At 47.1% G+C, this 26,589-nt stretch overlaps 1 protein-coding gene, 1 non-coding gene and 1 pseudogene across 8 annotated transcripts in view; 2 read left to right on the plus strand and 1 right to left on the minus strand.

Moving 5' to 3' along the window:
* GAB3 (GRB2 associated binding protein 3) overlaps positions 1 to 26,589 on the plus strand; it is a 92,965-nt gene that overhangs the window by 52,548 nt on the left and 13,828 nt on the right. For 6 of the 7 annotated variants that reach the window (XM_059385066.1, XM_059385070.1, XM_059385064.1 and 3 more), the window contains 7 exons: positions 1,547 to 1,850; positions 3,938 to 4,154; positions 4,528 to 5,003; positions 19,748 to 19,803; positions 20,143 to 20,362; positions 22,761 to 22,842; positions 23,891 to 23,993. In XM_059385066.1, coding sequence (XP_059241049.1) covers positions 1,586 to 1,850; positions 3,938 to 4,154; positions 4,528 to 5,003; positions 19,748 to 19,803; positions 20,143 to 20,362; positions 22,761 to 22,842; positions 23,891 to 23,993 — 1,419 coding nt within the window. In that variant the 5' untranslated portion in view covers positions 1,547 to 1,585. Of the gene's footprint in view, positions 1 to 1,546; positions 1,851 to 3,937; positions 4,155 to 4,527; positions 5,004 to 19,747; positions 19,804 to 20,142; positions 20,363 to 20,933; positions 21,034 to 22,760; positions 22,843 to 23,890; positions 23,994 to 26,589 lie in introns of all 7 variants that reach the window. The other variant, XR_009401272.1, reaches the window with a different exon arrangement.
* Positions 10,079 to 10,181, plus strand: LOC132007950 (U6 spliceosomal RNA). The gene has a single exon (XR_009401496.1). It is a non-coding gene; the product is annotated as a U6 spliceosomal RNA (small nuclear RNA).
* LOC132007421 (eIF5-mimic protein 2-like) lies at positions 12,220 to 13,429 on the minus strand (annotated as a pseudogene).

Here is a 26,589-nt window from a genome sequence, read left to right on the forward strand (position 1 = left end):
TCTCCCCAGCAGAGAGCGAGGTGTCTAGTGTGGGGAAATGGGGAACCTGAGGAAGGTCTCCTCCAGGAGATGGTGGGAAGTTTACAGATACCAAGGACTCCTTACAATGGTGGGGCTGCGGTCAGTTGCAAATTCACGTCTTTTCCTAGGCTTCATACCCCAGGACGGTGCTCCTCTAGGTCGGGGGATGTGAGAGTCTGCGGAGCCATATCTTGGTGCTGGTTTCTTTGGAACATCATTGTCTTTTCTGAGCATGGACTAAGGAGGTTTCCCTGATCATTTTACCTCAGCACTTGGCTCTTTCTGAGATCCCTTGGCTTGGAGCAAGTTCCCTTTACCTGTTACAGCGTTTCTCCGCCCCCTCCACCCTTGGCCCTCAGGATACGCAAAACACGCCTCTTTTCAGATGCCCCCTGGGGCGTTCCAATCCCTGATGAGGAAACATTGATTTAGGATGTGAATGCTTAAGTGTTTTTCATCTAAAAAAGAAAAAAATCCTCGGGCGCCTGGGTGGCTCAGGTCTGCGTTGGGCTCAGGTCATGGTCTCCGGGGCCTGGGATGGAGTCTTGTAACGGGCTCCCTGCTCAGAGAGGAGCCTGCTTCTCCCTCTTCCTCTGCCTCTACCCCTGCTTGTGTGTGCTGTTCCTCTCTGAGAAATAAATAAATAAAATCTTTCAGAAAACATACCTTGGGGACGCCTAGGTGACTTGGTTGGTTGAGTGACTTGGTTTTGGCTTGGTGGTTGTCTCAGAGGAGTGGGACTGAGCCCTGAGTCAGGCTCTGTGCTCAGCGTGTCATCTGTTGAAAATTCTCTCTCCCTCTGCCCCTTGTAGTGCTTGTTTCGTTGTGTTAAAAAAAAAAAAAAAATCCTTTGGCCTAGAGGTGTTCCAGTCTATAGTCACACACTCGTGAAGAGTTAGCCACAGAGCCCGCTCTCCTATTTTTACCTCACGCTCACTACAGCTCCTTCTGTGCTCACTTGAGTTCACATCCCTTCCTTAGGGATTAGCCTTAGTTCATTTTTCCAAACCTCAATGTTCTCATACGGAAAACGGACATCAAAATAGTGACTTCTCCCAAGTATAGCTTGGAGACTAAACGGGTTATTGTGAAGCCCTTGGAGCTTTACAGCAAGACTGCCGTCTACTTCAAATGGCGATGACTCTGTCTGTCAAACGTGTGTGAGTCTTTTCTTGCCGGGCAGTTGTGTAGAGGTGTGCTAGAGGGTTCTGGCAGTCCTCAGTTGTGTCTGATTTGAGAGTCTGATCTTGGCTTTTGGACCGAGTTGGAGGGTGGTAAACCAGCTGTCTCCTCACTGGTCTCTAGGGGCTTTAGTGGGCGCATGTGTCCATTTCTATCATGTCCCTGTGCCGCGTGCACAGTCATGTCCTTGCAGCCACTGGCTAGAGCCAGCTTGAAGGTGGTGCCTGCCGCGTTCTAGCCAAGGCCAGTGGCCTTGGCCTGATTTCACTGCGTTGACCTGGTGAGTTCTCCGCTGTCCTCGTCAGGATGGTAAGTAAGTCCCTGTCGCCTTGCCTCTCCGCAGGCCTGGCGCCGGCGCTGGTTTGTGCTCCGGCGGGGCCGCATGAGCGGCGGCCCGGACGTGCTGGAGTACTACCGCAGCAAGCACGCGAGCAAGCCCATCCGGGCCATCGACCTGAGCGAGTGCGCCGTCTGGAGGCACGTGGGCCCTGGCTTCCTGCGCAAGGAGTTTCAGAATAATTTTGTGTTCGTCGTCAAAACGACTTCGCGTACCTTTTATCTGGTGGCCAAGACTGAGGTGGAGATGCTGGTGTGGGTGTACAGCATCAGTCAGGTCTGCAACCTGGGCCAGCTGGAGGAGGGTGCAGGTGAGAGGGGGCGGGGCGGGGTGGGGGGCGGGGGAGCGGTGGCCGCGTGGGGGGGGGGGGGACCGGTGGCAATGCTGCCCACCACTGCTTCCAGTGTGTGTGGACAGGCTCCACGACACCCTCAGCCACATTCTGCCTTCACTGCATCTGTCCTGCGGCGTGTTTGGGTGGCACATTCACCTGGTTTGAATGTGCCACAGGAGAGGTGCAGTAATGGTAGAACGTGGCTGCTGCTGATTTCCTGGAAAGTATTAAGTATCAGCGTTTTTTATTAATTCATGGAACCCCAGGTTTTCTGTTGTCGATTGGGTTTTTCAGCAGTGGGCGGTAGAAAGCCAGAACTCTCATATCTCATATCTCCCATCGGCTTGAGGTTTGTGCAAAGCAAATTAGCTCTGAGGTTGCTGTGGGCTCTTCCTCCTGTTCTCTTCCTCTCCCCTTTCTCTTGCTCTCACTTACTCTCACTCTTGCTCTCTTGCATCCACATGTACTCCTGTGTTATATACCGAAGTTACACTTTGCAATCTTGAATCTGATCTCTTTTCGCATCAGTTCTAAACTGCAGTCGCCAACCCCGTCAACATCACGCTTCTCACCGCCTCCCCCCAAACACATCGAACGGTAGGTGGCGCTGCAGCGTGTTTCCGGGGAAACTTCAGTCCCATCCATCACTGAGCTTCCAGAGCACTGGAATAAAAGGAAATGATGCGATGGCAAAGCCCTTTATACTTTCTACAAGGGTTGAAGCTTCCTTGTGAAGCCACAATGAGTCCTTCCTGGCCAGAGTCCAATCGGTGCAAAGAAGGCGAGCGTCCCTGACCGGCTCTTCCAGGCTTCCTGCTCACTCCCAGACACCGTAGTCCTCACCTTCAGCCCAACACTTCTGTGTCCATGTGCCAAGGTGTGTGTCCCCTCTGTTGCTTGCCTCATGCGGGAGTTATTGTAAAACAGTTATTCCACGTATTTCCCAGTATTCAAAGAAGAACAGGAATGCGTCTGGCAATGAACCTGGCAGAAGATAGGCAGGTCTGGTAAGAATTTGGAAGAAGCCAGAATCATTGCCTGTAGTCCCCACTCATCAGTTCTTAGGAGGATGTAAGAGCATAGTCGTCTTCATCTGAGAATAATAACCAGGCCGTTTCTTGTGGCTTTTCACATGAAGTGTTTGGTCCTGTATCCAGCAGCCCTAGCTGGTCACCGCCTCGGGTGTACTTTGGCCGGGAGCTCTGCTAAATGCTCTCGTGCATGAGCTCATCTTGTCCCCAGACCAAGTTTGTGGCCTACGTGCTATTAGCATCTCCACCTTACAGAGAAGCAAACCGGCAGCAGGTCGGTAGCTAACCCACAGTTCCAACAGCAAATGGCACACCCTGGACTTGAACTCAGGCAGTTCTGTACCAGTGGGATGCAGGAATCCCAAAACTCACGCCAGTGGGGTTCAAAGGGGAGATAAAAGCAGGCTTTTCACTGGGCGGTTCTGAGTGTCATGCTTCTTGAGGAATGGCAGCTTTCCCGGCCATCGCACCCTATTTCCTTCTTTCCTTTTCCTTACACGTCATTACCAGGATTCTTTATTTATGTTTCACTTGTCTGTCTCCTCCAGCGGCCTGTAGAACCCAGGGAGGCCAGAGTCTGTCCAAGCCGACTTGAAACAGCGCTGCGCACACAGTGCTTGCACTGGGATATCATACCCAGGCAGACATAGACACGCACGTATGTGCACATGTGCATGGACAATGCACGCACACCTTCTGTGGAACATACGTGTGTGTTGAGTGAATAAACAGTTGCGCGGGGCTACGGCCAAGAGCCATGAAGAAGCTGTGAGTAGACTACATTAGTGCAGACTTCGAGGCCAAGAATGCTTCGCTTTTTTTACTCTTAACTGATTCAACACTTTAGTCTTGGAACACGGGCCTTCTTCCCCAGACATTGTTTATGGCTCGGGGAAATGGTCGCCTCCATCATGGCAAACACCAGCTGTGATTTGCATCTTCTGTTTGGCCTCGTAGATGCTGCCGGAGCACGCATGAATGAGTGCTGTAGCCGCCCTTCGCTGTTAACCCCGGCAACGCTTTCTCCCGCAGATCCGGCCGAGAGCTGCTCTCGTGGGCCCCCCGCCCTCCAGCCGGTGCCCGGCAGCTGCCTTCCCAGTGGCCGCGCCTCCAGCTCCTCCAGGCCAAGAGGTGACCTAAGCACAGATTTCATGGCCACTGAGGACAGCAGAAGCGAGTCAGAGTTTCTGCCCCTTCCGGACTATCTGATTCTGTCCAACTGTGAGACTGGACGACCGCGACAGGCCAGGTACGCTTCCGTGCTCGTCTGTGTCCGCCGAATCTCCGCTGCCTCCTGGGCACTGCCATGGGCCGGGTCCGCTTAGCCGTGGCATCTTGGAGAGGGTGCATCCCCCTCACCTCTTCCTGCTGCAGCCGAGGTGGGGACAGAGCACCGTCAGCCCCGGGGATGACTCATGCATGTGACTTTCGTGTCTGACCTTGTGTCACCATACCTGTCTGAGCCTGATGTCCTGCACCCAGGGATTGGTGGGGGTGGTGGCAACGGTGGCAGCATGGGAAAGAGGCCAGCTCGGCTTTCATGGCATGGAGGTGGCTTTCATGTTCTCACTTCCACCGAGGACGTGCTGGGTTCGGTCACATGTCCTGCTTTCTTCCCGCAGTCTGCCCAGCAGGTACGACAGCTGCTCGACCTTGGAGCGCTCGCTGGAGCAGGCGTCATCCGATGACGTCTTTGTCGACTGCCCGCCGCCCGCGGCCCCCGCTGGCTCGGGCCGCCTCTTGCGCTGCGGGAGCGGCTCCCAGAAGGTGCTTTCCCTGCGGCCACAGGCCACCCTGACGCGGAGCAGAGACAGCACTGGGCTGGCCAGGGATTGCTGCTCTTCACCGCTGCCAGAAATGCCCTTAAATGCCACCATTCGGGTTGACAAGAACCAAGGTCTCCTGCCCTACGAGGCCACAGAACGCGACCTGGCATCCTGCCCGCCGCCGCCGCGCCCTCCGAAGCCGAGCCACCTCTCCGAGCGGCGCCAGGAGCAGCCGCTGGCGGGCAGTGTGCGCCCCGTCGGGAGGCCAGAAAGTGCTGCGGTGCCGAGAAGGGTCTCTCTCTCCGGCTTAGAGAACGTGGGCACCTGGAAAGGTAAGTGGCGGACGTCAGCCTGCCTCCTCTGTCCTTGCATCTGTGCGCGGATGTCGCCAGCGGCCCCCGCCCAGCCGCTGCGCTTGCCCTGCGTGGCCGGGCTGCCCGATGCTCACAGCTTGCCTTCCAGGTCGGGCCACCGGTACAGATAGGAGGGTCCCTGGGACTGCTGAAGGAAGAGCCCTTGTCCCTTACCTTGCCCCTGTCCGGGATGGGATCTCCCCCCGGGCCTAAGCTCCTGGGCTTAGTTTGGAGTCACTTAGAGCCCCACTGGTACAGGCTCAGCCAGGTTGCAGTCTTCGGCTGTCACCGGCACAGTGAGAAGAGAGATGGTAGACAGCGCTTTTCTTTTCCAGCTATCCCATTGGCCCGATTCATCGCCCCATGCCGTCCGGGTCTCTCCAGGTTGAGCTGACTGTCCACTAGGGGTGTGGCTTTTCACCAGGCTGTCACCATCAATGTAATTGTCACCCAGCCCTATCACTGAGCTCTAACCCTCCTAGAGCCCTCTTTTCCCTTTTTTTTTTTTTTTTTTTCTTTTCCCTGGCTGCCTCCCTCCCTCTCTCTCCCCCTCTCTCTGCACCCCGAGCCCCCAACCACTGTCCCAACCAACAAGGATCACTCCAGCACTGCTACCTCTAAGGTCATATGTTAAAGGAATTCTGCAAGTTTAAGGAACACAAACTCATACTGACTGTGGTGCTACCTCACTCTGGCAAAGGTCTCCCCCAGTGTCCCTAGTAATGCGACCTTTACATGTTACTTTCTGCCAGCCTCAGTGAGACAAGCATATGCTGAGTGCACAAAGGGTCTTAATGTGAACGGTGGCCAAAAGGGGAAACTGAAGGACTGAAGGACTGTGTAAGCAGATTCTGGAAAGCAAAATGACTACACCAGTAGAATGATTGACTGTGAAATTGGATCAGAAGTCTCCAACTGAAAGGGTGTCTGGACAGCTCAGTCTGTAGAGCACATGACTCTTGACCTTGGGGTTGTAAGTTCAAGCCCCACATAGGGTGTAGACAGTACTTAAAAAGTAACATCTTTTTAAAAAGATATCAAACAACAAAAAAAAATTGAAATAATTCAAAACTTGAAGACAGACCTAAAACAATTGTATTCTTTTTACACGAAGCCAACAAAATCTCATCAAAATAAAACTCATTAGAACAGAGGTTTTGACCATGAAACGGAGACCCAAAGCAACAGTGATGGACAGAAGCAACATTGGTCCAATAAAGCAGAAGGAATATGTCAGATTGATGGTTCTGCCTTCCCTATTAAGGTCGACCTGGATTTGATGATGCTTGCGTGTGACTACGGAGTAGACTCAAGATTCATTATTTTCCACATAGATCGCCATTCAGTGACCCAGCACCCCTGATGGCAAAGGCCCTCTATCCTGACATCATGACCCAAGCCAAAGGCAGGGACTTAACCCACTGAGCTACCCAGGCACCCCTCTTTAGTCTATTTTAATAGACTATTCAGATTATCTATATTTTTCAAGCAATCTGTTTATTTCTCCTCATTTTTCAAATTTACTGTCATAAAATCGATCATAATAGCCTCTTGCTATCTGTAGGGTCTTATTATAGACCCTGTTATGCCTTCTTTTCATTCCTAGTATTGATAATGCTGGTCTTCATCTGTTTTTCTTAGTCAGTCTTGCTGGCAGTTTATCAGTTTATCAGTTTACTAGTTATTTTGTTTTAAGTAAGCTCTACACCCAAAATGGGGCTTGTACTCATAACACCGAGATCAAGAGTCATGTGCTCTACCCACTGAGCCAGCCAGGTGCCCCTGTTATGCTTTGTTTTTTGTTTCCTTTTCTTTTGTTTTTTTGTTTGTTTGTTTGTTTTTGTTTGTTCGTTCATTTGTTTGTTTAATCAGAGTACAAGTTTGAGTTTTGTTGAAATTTTTTCCAGGTGTATTTTTGTTTTCCATTGCATTATTTTTTGCTCATACCTTTATACTTTTCCTTCCTTTTTGGGTCAACAAACTGTGGCCTATGGGCCAAATGTGACCAGCAGCCTGCTCCTTACAGCCCACCAAGAATGGGGTTTTAAAAAAAATACTCTCTGGCTCTTTTGACCCCTGTTGTACTTCCTTGGAGGTAATTTGCATATTTTCCTAAATTCTTTTAATTGATGGGTGGCTTATTGAATTTCTGCCTTTGTTTTTTACCTAACATACATGTTTAAGGCTACAGATTTTCAGCCTTATAGCCCTACAGCCACATCCCACACTTTTTGAGATATCGTATTTTCACTTTCATTCTGTCCAAAATATTGTCTACTTTTCATTGAAGCCTCTTCTTTGCCCCATGCATTATTTAAAACTGCATTTCTTCATTTCCAAACCTGAGAAATTTTTAGTGATTTTTCTCATCGATTATATTCTGGTTCAAGAACATCCTCTAGTTCAGGCCTTGGGAATCTGAGATTTCTTTTGCAGTAGAGCACACAAGTATTTCTGTGAATAATCAGAATGTACCAGAAAGTGTGCAGGGTACCCTAGTCAGGTTTTTCAGTGGTTGTGTCATTCATCCCTCCTCTGTCTGCACTGATTTGCTGTTTCCTTGTTGTATAACACTTACCGAGAGCTGTATTCAAGTCTGCCCCTGTGACTGAAGAGTGTCTCTCTCTCCTTTATAATTCTGTCAGGTTTTTCTGTATATAATTTACAGCTATGTCATTAGTTATATACCTCTTTTTTAAAAAAGATTTTGTCTATTATTTGAGAGAGAGAGAGAGCACGCAAGCACGAGAGGAAAGAGGTCAGTGGGAGAAGCAGACTCCTTGTCAAGCAAGGAGCCCGATGTGGGACTCGATCCTGGGACTCCAGGATCATGACCTGAGCTGAAGGCAGGTCCAACTGAGCCACCCAGGCCACCCTAGTTACATGCCTCTTATAATTTTGTATTTTCCTAGTGAATCGAAACTTTTATCGATTTGTCGTGACTCTCTAGTAATGTTTTTGTCTTAAAGTCTGTTTTATGATATTGACATACTATGCCTGTGTTAAGTACTAAATACTACTAAGTACTAACCAGCATTCTGTTGGTTAGTATTGGCATGGTGCATGTTTTCTGTGACTAACTTTTAGATAGGTTTCTTATAAAAACATAGAGCTATTTATTTCAATTTTCATCTATTCTGACAGTCTTTCTCTTTTCTTTTTTTTTTTTTTTTTTTGATTTTTTAAAATATTTTATTTGGGGCGCCTGGGTGGCTCAGTGGGTTAAGCCGCTGACTTCGGCTCAGGTCATGATCTCAGGGTCCTGGGATTGAGTCCTGCATCGGGCTCTCTGCTCAGCAGGGAGCCTGCTTCCTCCTCTCTCTCTGCCTGCCTCTCTGCCTACTTGTAATCTCTCTCTGTCGAATAAATACATAAAATCTTATAAAAAAAAATAAAAAAAATAAAATAAAATATTTTATTTATTTATTTGTCAGAGAGAGAGAGTGCGCAATCAGGGAGAGCAGCAGGCAGAGGGAGAAGCAGACTCCCTGCTGAGCAAGGAGTGCGATGTGGGGCTCCATTCCAGGACCCAGGATCATGACCCAAGCCAAAGACAGATGCTTAACACTGGAAAGGTTAACCTATGTACATTAATTAGATTCATTTTTACCATTTTATTTTGTGGTTTCTGTTTTTCCTGTTTGTACAAAATTTCTTACATGTAATCTCATTCCTTACTTTCTTCTGAATTGAGTTTGCTACCTCTTTTCAGTTTTGTTTTTTTACCTGTTTTCACTTTTATTTTTTATTCTTTTTATTTTTTTTAAGACTTTATTTATTTATTTGACAGACAGAGATCACAAGTAGGCGGGGGGGGGGGGGGCGGGGGAAGCAGGCTCCCTGCTGAGCAGAGAGCCCAATGTGGGGCTCGATCCCAGAACCCCGGGATCATGACCCACGCTGAAGGCAGAGGCTTAACCCACTGAGCCACCCAGGTGCGCCTGTTTTCACTTTTAATCTCTACTAATTTAGAAGTTATACATTCCCTTTCTATTTGTAGTGATTACCTTCTACTTTTTTTTATCCTGCATACTTAACTTAGTATCTGAAATTTATCAATATCCTTACTCTTCTCCCAACGTGATGCAGAGACGTTAGAATACTAACACCATGGGGGCGCCTGGGGGGCTCAGCGGGTTGAAGCCTCTGCTTTCAGCTCAGGTCATGATCTCGGGGTCCTCGGATCGAGCCCCGCATCAGGCTCTCTGCTCAGCAGGGAGCCTGCTTCCTCCTCTCTCTCTGCCTGCCTCTCTGCCTACATGTGATCTCCATCTGACAAATAAATAAGTCAAATATTTTTTAAAAATAAGTATTTTAAAAAAAGAATACTAACACCATGTAGTATTTTACTTCTGTCTTGGTTTTTTAAATCCCATAGGGTAAACATTGGTATTATTTTATACAGTCATTTTTTTAAAGTTTCACTTACATTAAGTATTTTTCTAGTTTATCATTACTTCTAGCATCTCCTAAATTCACTCTGGGATGATTTTAATTCTTTTTGTGGCTTATGGATTCACAGTTACTATATTCAAATATAGCCTCTCCATTGTCCTGAGTTTTTCAAATATTGCCTATCCATATTCCCTGTTTTCCTCTGGGGGCCAAATTACATGTATTCTAGATTTCACACTCTGTCTTTTGCGTGTTTCTTGAATTCTTTTTTTTTTTTTTTAAGATTTTATTGATTTATTCGAGAGAGAGCAAGCAAGAGTGAGAACGGCAGAGAGCATGAGTAGGGGGGAGGGACAGAGGGAGAGGGAAAGGAGGCTCCCCGCTGAGCGGGGAGCCCGACACGGGGCTTGATCCCGGGACCCTGGGATCATGACCTGAGCTGAAGGTAGACTCTTAATGACTGGGCCACACAGGTGCCCCTTGAATTCTTTTTTACATATTTCATCTCTTTGTACTTAATTCTAGTAATTTCAGTTTTTGAAGTCTCTCTTCAGTTTTGCCTAATCTGTTGTTTAACTCATATCTTGAGTCCAAATTTCATAATTTGATTTTTAAAGGAATATTTACATTTCAAAATCGTTATTAGAAGAAGATACATAGTGCTTACTTCAGCAGTGCATACGGTCAAACTGGAATGATACAGTGAAGATCTAATCCCTGCACCAGGACGCCAGGCAAATCCGTGGAATACTCCCTAGTTTGCTTTCCTCTTCTACTATTCGTGGGTGAGAAACGGGCTCTGCTAAGTGACTACCTTACTAAGGGCGCTTCTGGTTTCAAATCATGCCCCCAACTCTTCCTCCTCCATATCACCCATATCCTTCTTGAGAATTTTCTGGATATTCAAGAGAATATGCATATATAATCTTCTACTTTTTAATGCAAATAGTACCATTCTTACACTTTACTGTATCCATTGATTGTCCTTTCAAGAATATATCTTGGATATTATTCAGCCATAAAAAAGAATGAGGGGTCGGGGCGCCTGGGTGGCTCAGTGGTTTGGGCTGCTGCCTTCGGCTCGGGTCATGATCTCAGGGTCCTGGGATCAAGCCCCGCATCGGACTCCCTGCTCCGCAGGAAGCCTGCTTCCCTCTCTCTCTCTCTCTCTGCCTGCCTCTCTGCCTACTTGTGATCTCTGTCTGTCAAATAAATAAATAAAATCTTTAAAAAAAAAAAGAAAAAAGCAAAAAAGAATGAGGGGTGCTTGGCTAGCTCAGTCAGTAGAGCATGTGACTCTTGATCTTGTAATTATGAGTTCAAGCCCTACATTGTGTGTAGAGATTACTTAAAAATAAAGTCTTAAAAAAAAAGAGTGAATTCTTGCCATTTGCAATGACATGGAGGGAGCTAGAGACTATAATGCTAAATTATAGTAAGTAAATAAGTCAGTCATTTTTTTTATATGAGCAAAGGGAAAAAGAGAGGCAAACCAAAAAAAAAAAAAAAAAAAAAAAAAGACTCTTAACTGTAGAGAACACACTGGTGGTCACCAGAGAGTAGGGGGGTGAGGAGACTGGGGAAACAGCTGGTGTGGATGAAGGAGGGCACCTGTGATGGGCATCAGATGGTTAAAATAAAAATTTTGTATATTTTTAAAAGATTTTGTTTATTTATTTATTTGAGGGAGAGAAAGAGAGTGAGCAGAAGCAGGAAGACCAGGATAGGGAAAAGCAGGCTCCCCACGGAGCAGAGAGCCCAACATGGGGCTCCATCCCAGGACCCTGGGATCATGACCTGAGCCGAAGGCAGAGGCTTAACCCACTGAGCCATCCAGCCGCCCCCCCCAAAAAAGTCCTTTTTCTTAGGAGATACACACTGAAATATTTTGGAGTGAAAGTTTTTGATCACTGCAACTTACTTTGAAATGGCTTGGGAAAATATATTTATATACACATATATGCACAAAGAGAAAATGTATTTCTAGAAACTTTAAAAACATATTTTATTTATTTATTTATTTGAGAGAGGAGAGACAGAAACAGGGGGAGAGGCAGATGGAGAGAGAGAGAACAGACTCTGCATTAAGCAGGCAACCCGACTCGGGAATTGATCCCGGGCCCCTGGGATCATAACCCAAGCCGAAGGCAGATGCATAACTGACTGATCCCCCCAGGTGCCCCTGTAGAATATTTTATTTTAAGCCATGAATTTGTCATTTCTAGTGCTCTTTATTTCTTACCTACCTTTGAGTTATAACCTGTTGTCACTACCTGGCTCCTTTGGGCTGTCGTCATCAAATATGTTCTATCTTCATGCTTTATAGATCACCACAAAATTTTTTTTTTACTTTTATAGTTTAATTTGCAAACAAAATTTTTATAACAAATTATTTTTACCCTATCATATCTTGAAAACTGTTTATATAGAAAGCCCAGGGAATAAAGTGAGCTGTTCATTGCGGGAGGCCTTAAATTACATTATTACAGTAGAAAGAAATCACATTATTATAGGAGGCAGAAGATACCTGAAACAATTAATGCAGCATTAGATTCAAATCTGTAGGTCCTATAGCAACTTACAGCAGGGTTTTGGAAATTAACCCGTGGCACTAAACTAAGTGCCATGAAAGCCCTTACATTGTACTTGATATAGGGAGGTAGGAAGGTTTGAGAACTGAGCCGCATGAGGCATGACATTTGATCGGCAATGGTTTGCTCTGCTGAGGGTGTAGTCAGCCAAAACTGTCTCCTCCTTCAGCTTCAGCCTCCAATTCTCCTTCAGGACTTTGGAGCCACTCTCAACAGCAAACTTCCTGTTGGCTCAAGGAAGATACTTCTCCCCTTTGTGACATGGGCTTCTCACTCAGGACTTCAGCTTGATGAAAAAGCACCTCTGTTTTCTAGAAGGCGTTCATGAAATGAATGTTGCCATAGAAATCCTCCTGAATCTTCCAGAACAGAGTCAGCTCAGACTGAGCTTGAGTGGGAAAGGCAGCAAGTAGAGGGCTATATTGCCTCAAGTACCTGATGGCTTGTTCTGCTACAGGCTCTTCCTTCTGGTTCCATTCCATGCTGCTCATTTCACTGGACCAGACCGTGCCAATGACAACGGGTTCTGGGATGGTGGCTGTTTTTTGTTTGTTTGTTTGTTTGTTTTTCCCATCTCCTCTTTAACATACGAAATTATATCCTGAGATGGATCATGACGGGACATCTGTTCTTCAAGTTCTTTCTGGAGTTCCTTTCGAGCTCCTATGGTTTCCTGATTCTGAACATATTCCGAAAGTTCTTTCAAGCCTGGCTCAGTGAATCCCTGGTGAAGTGTTCAGCGCTTTATCGATCGGGAGGAAAAGTCTGCCCAGTGCATCATCTGCACTGACTTGCTGAAGACCTGCAGCTACTGGATCCACTCTCTCGTGGATCCACGATTTAAAGAGCTTTAAGGGAAAGCTGCTGAGACCTCTTCTTTAACCAAATTCACGTGATAAATAAAGTCTCTTAGGAATGGATGTGTTAGGTGTCCCATTAGCCAGAAGAACGCCAGTCCCCAAAGCCAGCTAGTTCCTCTCCAACTCAGAAAAACCCTTTAAGAACAGCAGCTGCATGCTCACTTAATCCTTTGAACCTCTCTCCAGGTCTTTGTAGCACCAGATTGACTTGTTGGAAACCTGAGCTCACGTACTCTCTGGGTCTTCTGGTACAGCCAGCACAGAGACACCTGTGTGCATCATGTTATCAAGTTTTGCTGCAGAAGCATCAAGAAACTGCTACAGCTTCCAGATCAATACCAGTTTCAGTGAAGGCTTGAATAATACAGTCTTGAAACTGAGTAGGGTCAAACTTGTCTTTTTCCTCTCTTTTTGAAAACACTGCCCTGATAGTGTTGACTTTTGCTGCTTTTCATTATTCATAAAAGACACCTGAATTTAAGTCAGAAATCCCCAATGCGGCAGCAACTGCAGTGGTGTCTCTTCTCCTCAAGTAAGTTTTTGATTGTTGTGTTTTTCCTTTAGCATTCCTTGGGAGGAGGATCTGCAGTAAGTTCTCTTGATCTTTGTTTCTCTGGGAATGTTTTTATTTCGCCTTCATTTTTGAAATACAGTTGTGCTGGATGTAGAATTCTCACTTGACAAGATTTTTTTTTTCAGCATTTTGAATTTAATTCTACTACCAGTGGCTTTCCATAGTTTCCGATGAGTAGTCTGCTGTTAATCTTACTGTGATTCTCTTGTACCTACAGAGCTGCTTTTCTCTTACTGCATTCGAGATTTTCTCCTTGCCTGTGATTTTCAGCAACTTGACTGTGATGTGTCTAGGTATTGAGGTGTTTGTGTTTAGCTTCCTTGGAGTTCTTTGAGCTTCTTAGATGTAGAGTTCTTCGTCAAAGCTGGGAAGTTTTCTGCCATTGTTTCTTCAAAAAAACTTCCTTCTTTTTTTTTTTTTCCCTCTCTCCTCTCCTTATAGGACTCTAATTACATGTATGTTAGTATGTTTGGTGGTGACAAGTCTTTGAGACTTTGTTCATTTTTCTTCATTCTTATTATTTCTTTTTCATACTGGACAATTTATATTGATCTATTTGGAGTTCATTGATTTTTCTATCAGTTCAAATCTTCTCTTGAGACCTTCTTGTGAATTTACTTTTTAGTTATTGTACTTTTGAACTCCAAAATTCCATTTGCTTCTTTCTAATTTCTTTTTATTGATGACCCATGGTTGTGTTATCTTATAATTTTTTAAAGATTTATTGATTTTTTAAAAGATTTATTTATTTGAGAGAGAGAGACAGAGAGAAAGATAGCAAAAGAGAGCATGAGGAGGGTGGAGGGGCAGAGGGAGAGAAAGAAGCAGGCTCCCGCTGAGCAGGGAGCCAGGCATGGGGCTCAATCCCAGGACCCTGGGACCATGATCCAAGCCAAAGGCAGATGCTTAATGACTGAGCCACCCAGGAGTCCCTAAGGATTTACTTATTTATTTTGGGGGTAGGTGGGGAGAGGGAGAGAGAGAAAAAAAATAACAGCAGTCTTTTCTGCTAATTCCAATATCTAGACATTTTTAGAGTCAGTTTTTATTGACTGGTTGTTTTTCCCCATGTATGGATCATTATTTTGCCCCCTCTTTGTGTCTGCTGAGTGCAGAGCCAGTCCGGCACCCCTAAAAACTGGCTCTTTTAGATACTGTACTGTAGCAAGTGCGTTCTGATTCCCCTAGGAATTGTTATTATGGTGTATGTTGGTTTAGTGACTTGGTCAGACTAATTTTCTTTTTTCAAATTTTTAAAAAAGATTTTATTTATTTATTTGACAGAGGTCACAAGTAGGCAGAGAGACAGGCAGAGAGAGGTGGCAGGGGTGGGGAGAAGCAGGCTCCCTGCTGAGCAGAGAGCCCAATGTGGGACTTGATCCCAGAACTCTGAGATCATGACTGGAGCCAAAGGCAGACACTCAAACAACTGAGCCACCCAGGCACCCCAGACTAATGTTCAAGAGTCTTGCTCTGCACACAATGTACAGCTGCCGCGATATCTGCTTAGCTTTTGTGTTTCATATCCCTTACTTTTACTTTTCATCCTGGCTTCCTAGAGGTCTGGGTCATCCCAGTTTATCAGTCAGCCGGCGGTTGGTCAGAGAACACACTGCAACCCTTGAGGCCGTGAGGCTTCCAGCCTTTGGCAACTCTTGCTTTCTATGTGGGCACGGCCCCATGCTGTGCTAGGGATAGGTCAGCAGCTTGGGCCCTCTGTGACCTCTTCTAAATGAGGGTAACTCCTGTGTTCGTGCAGTTTTCCAGACCTGCCAGGGATGTGTGAGAGTTCATCAAGGCACACTTTGGCCGACCCCTTCCCTAGATCATCTTGCTGTATTTCTGGCTGGTCTGCCTGCTTGCCGCTTACCGTGATCGTTGCTGGTCACCACTGCTTTTGGTGACACCTAGAGGGTGGGGTGGCTATATGCTTGATCCAAGTCAAATGAGTCCCCTTGGACAACAGAGCTGCTGGGCTTCAGGAGGGGGCTGGAACCCCCCCACGGCCCAGATCTTCTTACCTGGTGTCCAGGAGTTCTTGCTGAATGAATGCTTTCCAATGTGTTGTGTGCTTTTGACTAATATGAAGAATCCCCAAATAATTGTTTTTTTACAGTTAGATGCGATTTTACCATTGCCTTTTGGGACATGGCTGTGCCGAGCTCTTTCTGCAGCCGGTTTAATAGCCCTCCCTTCCTCAGCTAACAGTTTATTTCGGATTTTTGCACTGATAATCACAGGTGATACTAATCCACAATTTTCTGATTTGCTTTATCAGGTTGAGCTACCAAAGTTAGATGTTATAAAAAGAATTAGAAATACGTTTTTCTCTGCTTGACTTATTTCGCTAAGCATGATACGCTCTAGTTCCATCCATGTTGTTGCAAATGGCAAGATTTCATTTCTTTTGATGGCTGCATAGTATTCCATTGTGTATATATACCACATCTTCTTGATCCATTCATCTGTTGATGGACATCTAGGTTCTTTCCATAGTTTGGCTATTGTGGACATTGCTGCTATAAACATTCGGGTGCATGTGTCCCTTTGGATCACTACATTTGTATCTTTAGGGTAAATACCCAATAGTGCAATTGGAGGCTTAAGTGGGTAGAAGAATAAATGAAACAAGATGGGATTGGGAGGGAGACAAACCATAAGTGACTCTTAATCTCACAAAACAAACTGAGGGTTGCCGGGGGGAGGGGGTTTGGGAGAAGGGGGTGGGATTATGGACATTGGGGAGGGTATGTGATTTGGTGAGTGCTGTGAAGTGTGTAAACCTGGTGATTCACAGACCTGTACCCCTGGGGATAAAAATATATGTTTATAAAAATAAAAAATTTTAAAAAAAAAAAAGAATTAGAAATACGTTTTTATTTCTCTATGCTTTGGATCAATTTGTGTAGCACTGGTCTTTGAAAGGTTGGTAAAAATTCTCTGCCGAAATCATGTGGTCCTGCTGCTTTGGGAAGGTGACCCCATTGTGATTTTTTTTTATCCTGTGGTAATTTATATGTGTAAGGTTTCCTATTTCGGTCACTTTCAGTATACTTTATTTTCCTAGGAAATGATCCATTTCATTTAGATTTTAAACTTTGTGTAGAAATTAGTGGAGAATTCTCATTTCTTTTAATTTCCTGGGCTTCAGTAATCATTTCCTCCTTTTCAGTTCTTATTTTTTTGTTTGTTTTGTTTTGCTTTTTTAAAGATTTTATTTATTTATTTGACAGAGAGAAATATCACAAGTAGGCAGAGAGGCAGGCAGAGAGAGAGGGGGAAAGAGGCTCCCCGCTGAGCAGAGAGCCCGATGCGGGACTCGATCTCAGGACCCCGGGGTCATGACCTGAGCTGAAGGCAGAGGCTTCACCCACTGAGCTGCCCCGGAACCCTTCAGTTCTTATTTTGTAGATTTGTTCTAACCCCTACCCACTGATTAGATTGGCTAGTTGGTTGCCTTTTGGTTATTTTTCTCCCCCAGAAAACAAATATCTTGATTTTTTTAAAAGATTTTATTTATTTGACAGAGAGAAATCACAAGTAGATGGAGAGGCAGGCAGAGAGAGAGAGAGAGGGAAGCAGACTCCCCGCTGAGCAGAGAGCCCGACGCGGGACTCGATCCCAGGACCCTGAGATCACGACCCGAGCTAAAGGCAAAGGCTTAAACCACTGAGCCACCCAGGTGCCCGAAATATCTTGATTTTTTAAAGATTTGATTGTTAAGCAATCTCTGTATATAGCGTGGGGCCTGAACTCACAACCTTGAGATCAAGAGTCCCACGCTCCATGGGCTGAGCCAGCCGGACGCCCCATAGAGTCTGTTTTTTCCTAAAATTAAGTCTACTCTTTCTCTGCACTGTACCATTTTCTGCTTTTATTTTTATTCTGTAATATCTTTTGGTTTTCTCTAGCTTTGAACCAGCTATTTATCTATTTTCATTCTGTCATTTTATCAGTATCACCATTGTAGGACAATTTACCATCCAGGTGGTTGGTGGGCCCTTTCATTGTGTAGCGTCCACAATTACTTGTGGACTTTTTCTTGCATTACAGTGTTTAATATTAGTACTACACCACTGTTTGGTTTTCCTTCTTTGAGCAATCCAATAATAAATACGTCTATTGCATCTTCTTTGCCTGGCTCCTATTTCAACCATTTTTTGTGTGATTCTTTTTCTTTCTCTTTTATTTTCTTTGTTGTTTTCTGGCATTGATTCAATGGCCCTTATTTAATTTTCAGTTGAACTCTTTTTCCCTGGGAATCTTGTAACTAAGGCTTCATTTCTGAGCCTGGTTTTATCTTTCTCTTCACTTTTTTTCCTAAGTACAGACCTTCAATTCTTATTTCATTTATGTCCATTTTTCAACCATTTCTGTCCTTTGTTTTAAGGATTAATTTACTTCTCTGAGCGCGAGTGGGGAAGCAGCAGAGGGAAAGGGAGAAGCAGGGAGCCCCATGCAGGACTCGATCTGAGAAGCCTGAGATATTGACCTGAGCCGAAATCTAGAGTTGGCTGCTTAACCAACTGAGCCACCCAGGTGCCCGGTTCTTTTTGTTTTAAATCAAAGTGTTGGAAATAAAATTGATATCTAATAATAGAGGAATACTCAAATTATGACCCATCTGTAGAATGAAACACAATGCCAGTGAGTAAAAGAATGAAGGATCTCTTGGTTGTGTTTCTCTGCCCTGATATCCAAGATATTAAGTGAAAAAATCAGGTTGCAGAACAGGGAGTATAATATTCTACCATTTGTGTTAAAAAGGAATATATAAAGAGATAAAGATATATGTGTATACAGATGGTCCCTGCCTTATGATAGTTTGATTTAGGATTTTTTAAAGATTTATTTATTTATTTGAGAGAGAGAGAGAAAGTGCTTGTATGTGCATGAGCAGGGGGAGCGGCACAGGCAGAGGGAGAGAGTGGGGGCAGGAGTGGGTGATGTGGGCATTGATCCCAGGACCCTGCGTTCAGGACCTGAGCTGAAATTAGGAGCCGGACACTTAACTAACTGAGCCCCCCCAGGTAACCCCCAATTTATTTATTTATTTATTTTATTACAAGATAGGCTTCTGTCTTAGTTGATGCTGCCCACCTATAGGTGAATGTTGGTGTTCTGAGCACGTTCAAGGCAGGCTAGACTAAGCTATAATGTTCGGTCATAAAGACATTCTTCATTTAGAATATCTTTGATTTAGGGTGGCTTTATCAGGACATCACCGACAAAGGAAGTCTGTACATGATGCACAGTGTCCATCACATCTTCTGAGCTGGGAATTATTCTCTCACTTTGAGAGGATGTTGACTCTTGGGGCACCTGGGTGGCTCAGTTAAGCATCCCATTCCTGGTTTCAGCTCAGGTTATGACGGCAGGATCATAAGATCGAACCCACGTGCTGGACATGGAGCCTAAGATTCTCCCTCTCCCTCTGCCTCTGCCCCCCCAAAACATGATGTTGACTCTTCAGTATATTTGCCCAAGGCAACCTGACTCTCCGTGTCTCCAGGTTCTTGAGGAAGAGCTCCGTGGTAGCCACGTGCTAAGAGCACGTACCGGACTTCCTAATGCTTCTGTGAAGACTGGATCCTCTAGGGTTTTGTAGTGAAACTGCTCTTAACACTTGCAATGGAGACGCATCTACTCCTAGGGTTTTGACTGCCATCCTAAGCTGCTAATTCCCAAAAACTACGTCTCATTTGAGTTGAGGTCCACTTACCCTACTGCTCTGCCTTTTGGACATGTCCAACCCTTATTCTGGCCACACTGTTCATCACATCCCTCCGACAAGCTTCTAGTCCTCGATTAGCCTGACCTTCCTCTTTCTCCATGCCTGTGCCTGCACAGCTGCTGTTGCTCCAGAAAGCTGTGGTCATAGGCCTCCAGCGCCCTACGCACTGCTCTGGGTGCCGTCCCTCGTCTGCTTGTCACCCGGGTCTGTCGGACCTTCTCCCTTCCGGTCTCCGGCTCCCCTCTCTCCTCTCGATGCTCAGGACATTCCTGTGGTACGTGCCAAGGGCATGTGCTAAGTGTTTGCCTTGTGTCCTCCGAATTCACAGAGAGACCTGAAGCCGTGATACAGAGTCTTCCACATCCGGTCCGGTCTCCATCTGTTGGGGACTGTGTCCCGACGCGCGGCCAGACAGGATCAGACAGAGGAGCAAGGCTGCGCGCACAAATGTGTCCGCTTCTCTTCCTCCCTGGAGCCGAGCGGAGGGCCCTGCGGTGCACAGGGCCATGGAACCTGGTCACAGTGGATACTGTCGTGCGTTTCTCACCACCCTGGCTTGTTTCTTGCAGCTGACGTAGAAGGCCAGTCGTTAAGGCACCGAGACAAGCGGCTTAGTTTAAATTTGGTAAGTTTGGCACTTGAGTTCCTTTAAGCCTCAGCCTTGCCACAGGTGGCCTGCCCAATATGTGCTCCCTCGGAGTCTTTTGAGACTCAGCACTGAGCCTCTGGGGACCCTTCAGTGTCCCCTAAGGCTTGCATTGTCTGGGAACTACTGGACTTCTAGTGTTCTGTAAGGACACTGCCAGTTCGAGCTGTCCAGGCCCTTGTCGGACTCGTCACGACCCACAGCATCTCCTCCGACCTTGAGCATCTGCGCGCGCTCCCTGCCCGCCGTGTTCTAGCATCACCCTCAGGAGCGCGCCTCAGCCGTTGCCGTGACGGTTCTGTGCCTGTTCTCTTGCAGCCGTGCGGCTTCTCCCCCGTGTACCCCACGGCTCCAGCTGGGGCCGAGGACGGCTACGTGCCTATGGGCCCCCAGGCGGCCGGCTCCAGTCTTCGAACCCCCTGCGGCCACGACGACTACATCCCAATGAGCCCAGGAAGCCTCTCGAGCCCACTGCCCGAGCTGCCGGCAGACCTGGAGCCTCCCCCAGTGAACAGAGATCTCAAGCCTCAGAGGAAACGTAAGCCACCTGACCAGGCGCGCCATGCGGGAGCGGGGGGACGGGTTCTTGAGGCCACGTGGAAAAGTGTCCTTCTTGACCGTCCCTGGGAAGGAAGCACTAGAGGAAGCATCTTACAGGGCTGGGAAGTAGAAGGGCGCGGAGCAGTGGCTGGGACTGAAAGGGAAGGGCTTTCAGAGCTTTTCAGAGCTCTGCCACCCTGGACACCAAGAAGGAGGTGTGGGACTTAAGAGTTAAGGTTAACCCTAACCCTGCAAACAGCCTGCAAAGCCAAGATCGTTCCGGAGGCTCATCTTTGGCTGCTTCCCTAACAGAGGCCCCAGAACTAAGTGACGTTGATGAAACACACCTGGCATGTCTTCGTTTAAACAGACTGGAATGTAATCACAGTGAGGTTAGGGTTAGTCAAGAATGACTTTGGACACGGATTCCTGAGTGGGAGACCTGGTCATAGACAACTTCCCACTCACAGCCCTGCACGTGCCCAGCCACAGAGGTGTCTGGGGGCGATGAGCAGTCTGGATCCTCTGGGCCCAGAGCTCCTCGAAGCTTCTGCATTGTTCCCACGCAGCTTCTCTGGTCTGCGAACAGCACGGACAGAGCTGGAGCAAGAAGAGGGAAAGAAAAGCAGGTCAGAGTAACTTGCTAACTTCCTTCGCGCCCCTTGCCTGGTACGCATCTGTGATTTGCAGGAGCCCTTCGGCACAATGACGGCAATCTCTGGTCGGTTCCCACCTCTGGTCACGCTTTGGAAAATCTGCTGCTCCACGCAGCCTTGCCCCACATTGGGAGCCAGGGCCCCGCCCAGGCCAGCCGTTCTAGTCCCCCGACCTTCGGTTCGGTTCGAGTGAGCGCTCATTTCCAGCACGTCTGCTGCGTGTGCTGCTGGGCTGGGCACTGGGTGGGGCGGAGAGAGGAGAACCTGCAGGCTCTTCAGTGAGCGGTGGAGGAAGCGGGAAGACGGAGGGTGATCAAGTCAGTCCCGTGTAAGAGAATGAGCCCTGTGGGAGGCAGTTCAGAGAGAACAGTCCCTCATTCTGGTCAGGAGCAACTTCACCGGGACATGTGACTTCAAGGTCGCTCTTTATTTCACTCAGTTAATTTTCTCTAGCAATGCTGTCCAACAGAACTTCCTGTGATGATAGGAATGTGGCTCCTGGACACTTGCAGTGTGGCTAGTACAACTGAAAAATAATTTTTTTGACTGTATGCCCCATGCTGTACCTTTCCGGCTCATGACTGAAATCTCCATTTTATTTAATGTGAAGAGATATAAATTGAAATAGCCATGTGTGGCTAGTGGCTGCGTTGGCCATTGCATCTCTGTGAGGCCTGGCGCTCAGAGGCATGAGCGTGTTGGATGGACCCAGGGCCGGGGATTCACTGGGTAGGTGTGAAGGGGGACACCTGGGCCAGGACGATGGGCGCTGACAGGGGTGGCTACAGGGGTGGAGCCTGGGGCCCAACGGGAGAGGGCAGGTAGAGAAGCCACGAGTTGGCTGGTCCGTGAGGCCAATGCCAGACTGTCCTGCCACCAGGAGAGACTTTCTCCCCAGGGACTGTGTGACTCACGTGGCCTTTCTAGCTCAGTACCTCCCCCAGCTCGGAGGCTTCCGGGAAACTGACTGAGCAGTGACAGTCACTGTCCGAGGCTCTGATGGTGTAGAGGAGACTCAAATAGTCTCTACCCATGTGGTCTCGTGGAGGGAATAAAAGGAACCTGGTCAGGGCCCTGGTAGAGGGACACAGGCATGACCTACTCAACGAGGTGGACCACTGAGGTATGGAGTAAGGGTCAGGTGCCAAGAACTGCTCTCCGTGCCAAGGCTACTGCCAGGAATGAGCCAAACAAATCCCCGTCCTCCCAGAGCACAGTCTAGACCAGCATCAGATCATCGCAGATGAATAGATCATTGCCAACTGCAAGGAGCGCCATCAAGGGTAGATGCAAGAACTCACGAGAGCCCACGCTGTGGGGGCTGACCTTGTCTGGAGGTCAGAGAAGGCCTTCCTAGGCAGGAGACCTTGAGCTGAGATCTGAAGATGACCAACCAGGCAGAGAGATGGGGAAGAATGTTCTGGTCTTCCCCCTTACATTTCATTGTCCATCTTGGACATGCCGGGCTCACACTGTCCCTTCCAACACCCAGAACCATGCCTGGTACACAGTGAGTTTTCAAATGCCTGTTGACTCAGCGTATTGCCATTGGTGCGTCAGGCAGGTAAGGTGACCCGTGCGGTAGGGAAGGGTTAGGGTGAATCAGTGAGTTTGCAGCCATCATCAGTGCACTTGCTTGTCGATTTGGACTCGACATGCTAGTAAGTAAATAGAATGTCATAATTTTCGTCTTGAACTCCCAAGAACTCACCACCCTGGGTATCGTGGATTGTCTTGTAGCACGGCCTCCTCCCCTGGACCTGAGAAACCTCTCCACCATCCGGGAACACGCGTGTGTAACGAGGACCTGCACCGTCCCTTGGTACGTCTTTGCTCAAAGGGCCCTCATCTGGCAGGGGCACTCCTGGGTTTAGTTCAGACTCTGAGGAGATGTAGTTAGAGTCAAAGGAGGGGTGGGGTTTGTTATCATGAGCCAGAAATACCTTGTCGATCACGAAGGAAAAGGTGTTCCCAGGGAACTCTCCACCTCCCACGTTGCCTTCTGTCTTCATGTCACCGTAGATCCTGAGCTTACGTACGTGTCCCAGGCCCAGTACCAGCAGAAACAGGCTCTTTCTCAACCCCAACTCGCATTTCCTGGGAGAGGGAATTGTTCTGCCCCATCCTCTGGGCCACAGGTGACTCTGCTCAGGGGGATGGGCCAGGAGGGCCAACAGAGTAGGAGAAGAGCAGAGTAGGAGAAGGGAGTCCTCAGAGAAAGGGGGACGCTGCACGGACTTGGCAGACAGGCCCCCAGATGTGTCTGCACTCTCATCCTTTAGAAGTTGTGTTTTCAGAGTCTTGGGCCTGGCCCCAGAGTTTCTGGCTTCTCTCCATGCCGCAGGCTACAGTCAGTCACTTTGCAAAGTGGACCTCTGCAAAGAGCTCTGTTTCCAGCCGTGACTGCAGAGAGATGCGGCCTGTGCTTCTGACTTGGGAGGAGGGTGAAATGAATTTGCCGTCTTGTTCTCATCCCGCCAGAGGAATGGCCACACCTCGTTACGTTTGCCAGTTACTTTGAACGGAAACAAGAGAGCCCCAAAGGAGCATTGTGTGTGTGTGTGTGTGTGTGTGTGTGTGTGTGTGTTTTCCTAGATGATATGAGGCCTTGGTCTGTTTCTAGAAAGCCTGTGAGCTGTGTCACATGGAGGGTCTGGAAAGAAGTAACCCTTGAAAAGTAGGAGCCCTTAGCCCCAGAACAGGGCAGAAGCTGGGCAGGCCCTATGGCCTCGGGAAGTGCTCTGGCCAGAAGGAAACTGTATCTGGAAGGGGAGGGCTGAAGAGCCCATGGGGACCGTGTCACTTCCTGGCTGGCTTTCAGAGCAGCTGTTAAGACATTGGTTTGACCTCATCTGTGTTTTTGTTCTCAGCAATCGAACCAGATTTCTCTCTCCAGAAAGAAATGGTATTAATTCTGCAAGATTTTTTGCCAATTCCGTTTCCAGAGAAGAGGAAGAAAGCTACATCCACATGGTAATCGTCTGTTTCACACTCTCATGTGCTCCACCCCAGTGTGCCTTCTGTGAGCTCTTCGTGGAGGGCACGTGTGCCCCTGAAAGCCCCCTGCAGTCTGGAAACAGTCACCTGAACGTGCTGCCAGGTTACCCGCAACTAACCGATTCGAAGCTGCTTTTCTCTCCTGCGTTCTGAGGCTGTGGCGGGAGCCCCCAGGGTCAAGGCGTATGGAATGGGGGACGGGAAACAGCAGCCGTTCTTTCCACCAGGGCCGCGCTGTCCTGTTTGATCGCAGTGAGTTTGCGGCTCTGTGGCTGTCCAGCGCAAATGCACGTATCCTGGGTGCCCTTCTGCCGGACCACCTGGTGGCCCTGCCCCCATTGCTAATGAGCCTTCCCCGGGGGAGGAGTCACTTGGGGTCCTGGTGGCGGGGAGTGCAGGGTCCCGGGCTGTGAATGTGACTCAGTGTCTGGAGACTTGGGTTACCGGGTCTTTCTGTAGGTCTGGGCAAATAGAGACCTGACATCTCCATCCGAACCCTAACCCTAACTAAGTAATTAATCTCCCCGCTCTGCTCTTCCCTCCATTCCCGTTACGTTGGAGTCTGTTGGTAGCACGGGTTTTGAAGACAGAGGGAATTTTAGCACCTCTAGGAATTATGAGGTGCGTTAGCCTGTTCTGCAACTTAACTCCAGGGAGAATCTCTGTTTGACTGATGAGGTTTTGAAAAGAGATCATAGAAGACCGATATTCAAGGCACTGTGGCTGTATGCACTTTTGAAAAGACAGTTCTGGCCCTCCTGTGCATGAGCTTAGTAGGCAAGTAAAAATCTAAACACGGTCATGTGCAGTGAAGCACTAATTAAATGCTTCATGTTGCCTTTCTCGTTGATAAAAATTAGGCTGTAAGTTCCCTTAACCATACGCAGATGGAAAGTGACTCATATACAAATCTGCTCTGGTCTTCCCAGTGTTTTTCACACTTAGTCATGGCCCTTGGGAAACTTCTAGAAGAAAACACTCTTATAAAGGATACTGGCCAGCTGTGCTCTGTCTCCAGAGAACAGAAAAGGGAAGTGAACCTATAACCTGATAAAAGCAAGTGCGGACTCATTCCAGACGCTCGCAGTTCATCCCTGACCTTGGAGGTTATGAGAAAGACGGGTGTTTCATTAACAGCATAGTTACGGCTTGCTTTCTGACCGAGGTTGATAGTCATGAGTTAATGACTGTTTGGGCATTACTAGGCCATATGACAGGGCAAACTGGGGCCCAGAACACTGGCTGAGGGCAGGTACCTGTGGGGAAAGCACCATCTTTGAGTTCCCTTCTTTCACTCGTTCACACAAGCCGCATGACTCATAGGGTTTGATTTGATTTTGCACATAATTGTGTATGTTAATGTTTTTCTCTCTGACAACAAGGTCTGATCTGAATGTAAAAATTGAGGCTAGGGACTGAGATGCAAGTTTTGTTCTATTACAGTTCTTTTACTTTCTTTTGCTGTTTGTGAAATTACAGAAAATTTAGAAGAATGACAATTTTAACTTCTGTGATCTCTTTCTACAGTATTTCCACATTCTGTAATTTCAGTCATTTTGTAAGATTTTGATAGTAGAATTCTAGACTCGGAATCTCACCTTAAGTGGTTTGTTATGACATTATAATACTTTTTAGCTTTTAGATTATCTTACAGTGAAACAGACTTTCTGTCAGTGTGCGGGTCTGTGCATTTTAACGTGGATATAGGTTCACGTGCCCACCGGCACAGTCAGGACACGGCACAACTTCAAGGCTGTCTTCCGAGCTCCATCTCCATAGTCACACCCTCCCACAACCCGAATCCCTGGCACTAACAGACGCGTTCTCCATCACTATACTTGTATCACAGAGTTTGCCATCTTGTGAGACTGGTTTCTTTCACTCAGTGCAATGTCTCGGGGGTTCACCCAAGTTGTAATGCTTGTCAGTCGTTCTTTCTGTTTTACTGCCAAGCACTGTTCAAGTGTGCAAGTGTGCCATGGTTTGTCTCCTTACCCACTGGAGGACATTCGGGTGTTAAGTCTTCCAATCCGTACACATAAATGGAAATATCTTTCCATTTATTTGTGTCTGCTTTGCTTTCTTTCGGCAATGGTTTGAAGTTGTCATTACAAGTCTTTGGTTAAATTTATTCCCAAATGCTTCATTCTTTTTAATATTGTAAATGATACCGTTTTCTTTTTTTAAAAAAGATTATTTATTTATTTGATGGAGAGAGCGAGGCACAGGTAGGCAGAGCAGCAGGCAGAGGGAGACAGAGAAGCAGGCTCATGACCTGAGCCGAAGGCAGACAATTCACCAACTGAGCCCCCCAGGCACGTTGATACCATTTTCTTGATTTCCTCTTCTCAGGTGGTTCAGTTAGTGTATAGAAATGCAACTGAATTTTGGGTGTGATCTTTGTATCCTACACACTTGATGAGTTTAATTTTTGTTTGTTATTAATATTTTTGTGTGGAATCTTTAGAGTTTTCCACATATAAGACCATGTTGTCAACAAACAGATTATTTTGCTTATTTTTTCCCAACTTGGCTGCCTTTTTACTTTTTTCTTGCCTAACTGCTACATATA

This window comes from Mustela nigripes, chromosome X (genome assembly GCF_022355385.1).
Source record: "Mustela nigripes isolate SB6536 chromosome X, MUSNIG.SB6536, whole genome shotgun sequence".
Taxonomy (NCBI): Eukaryota; Metazoa; Chordata; class Mammalia; order Carnivora; family Mustelidae; genus Mustela; species Mustela nigripes.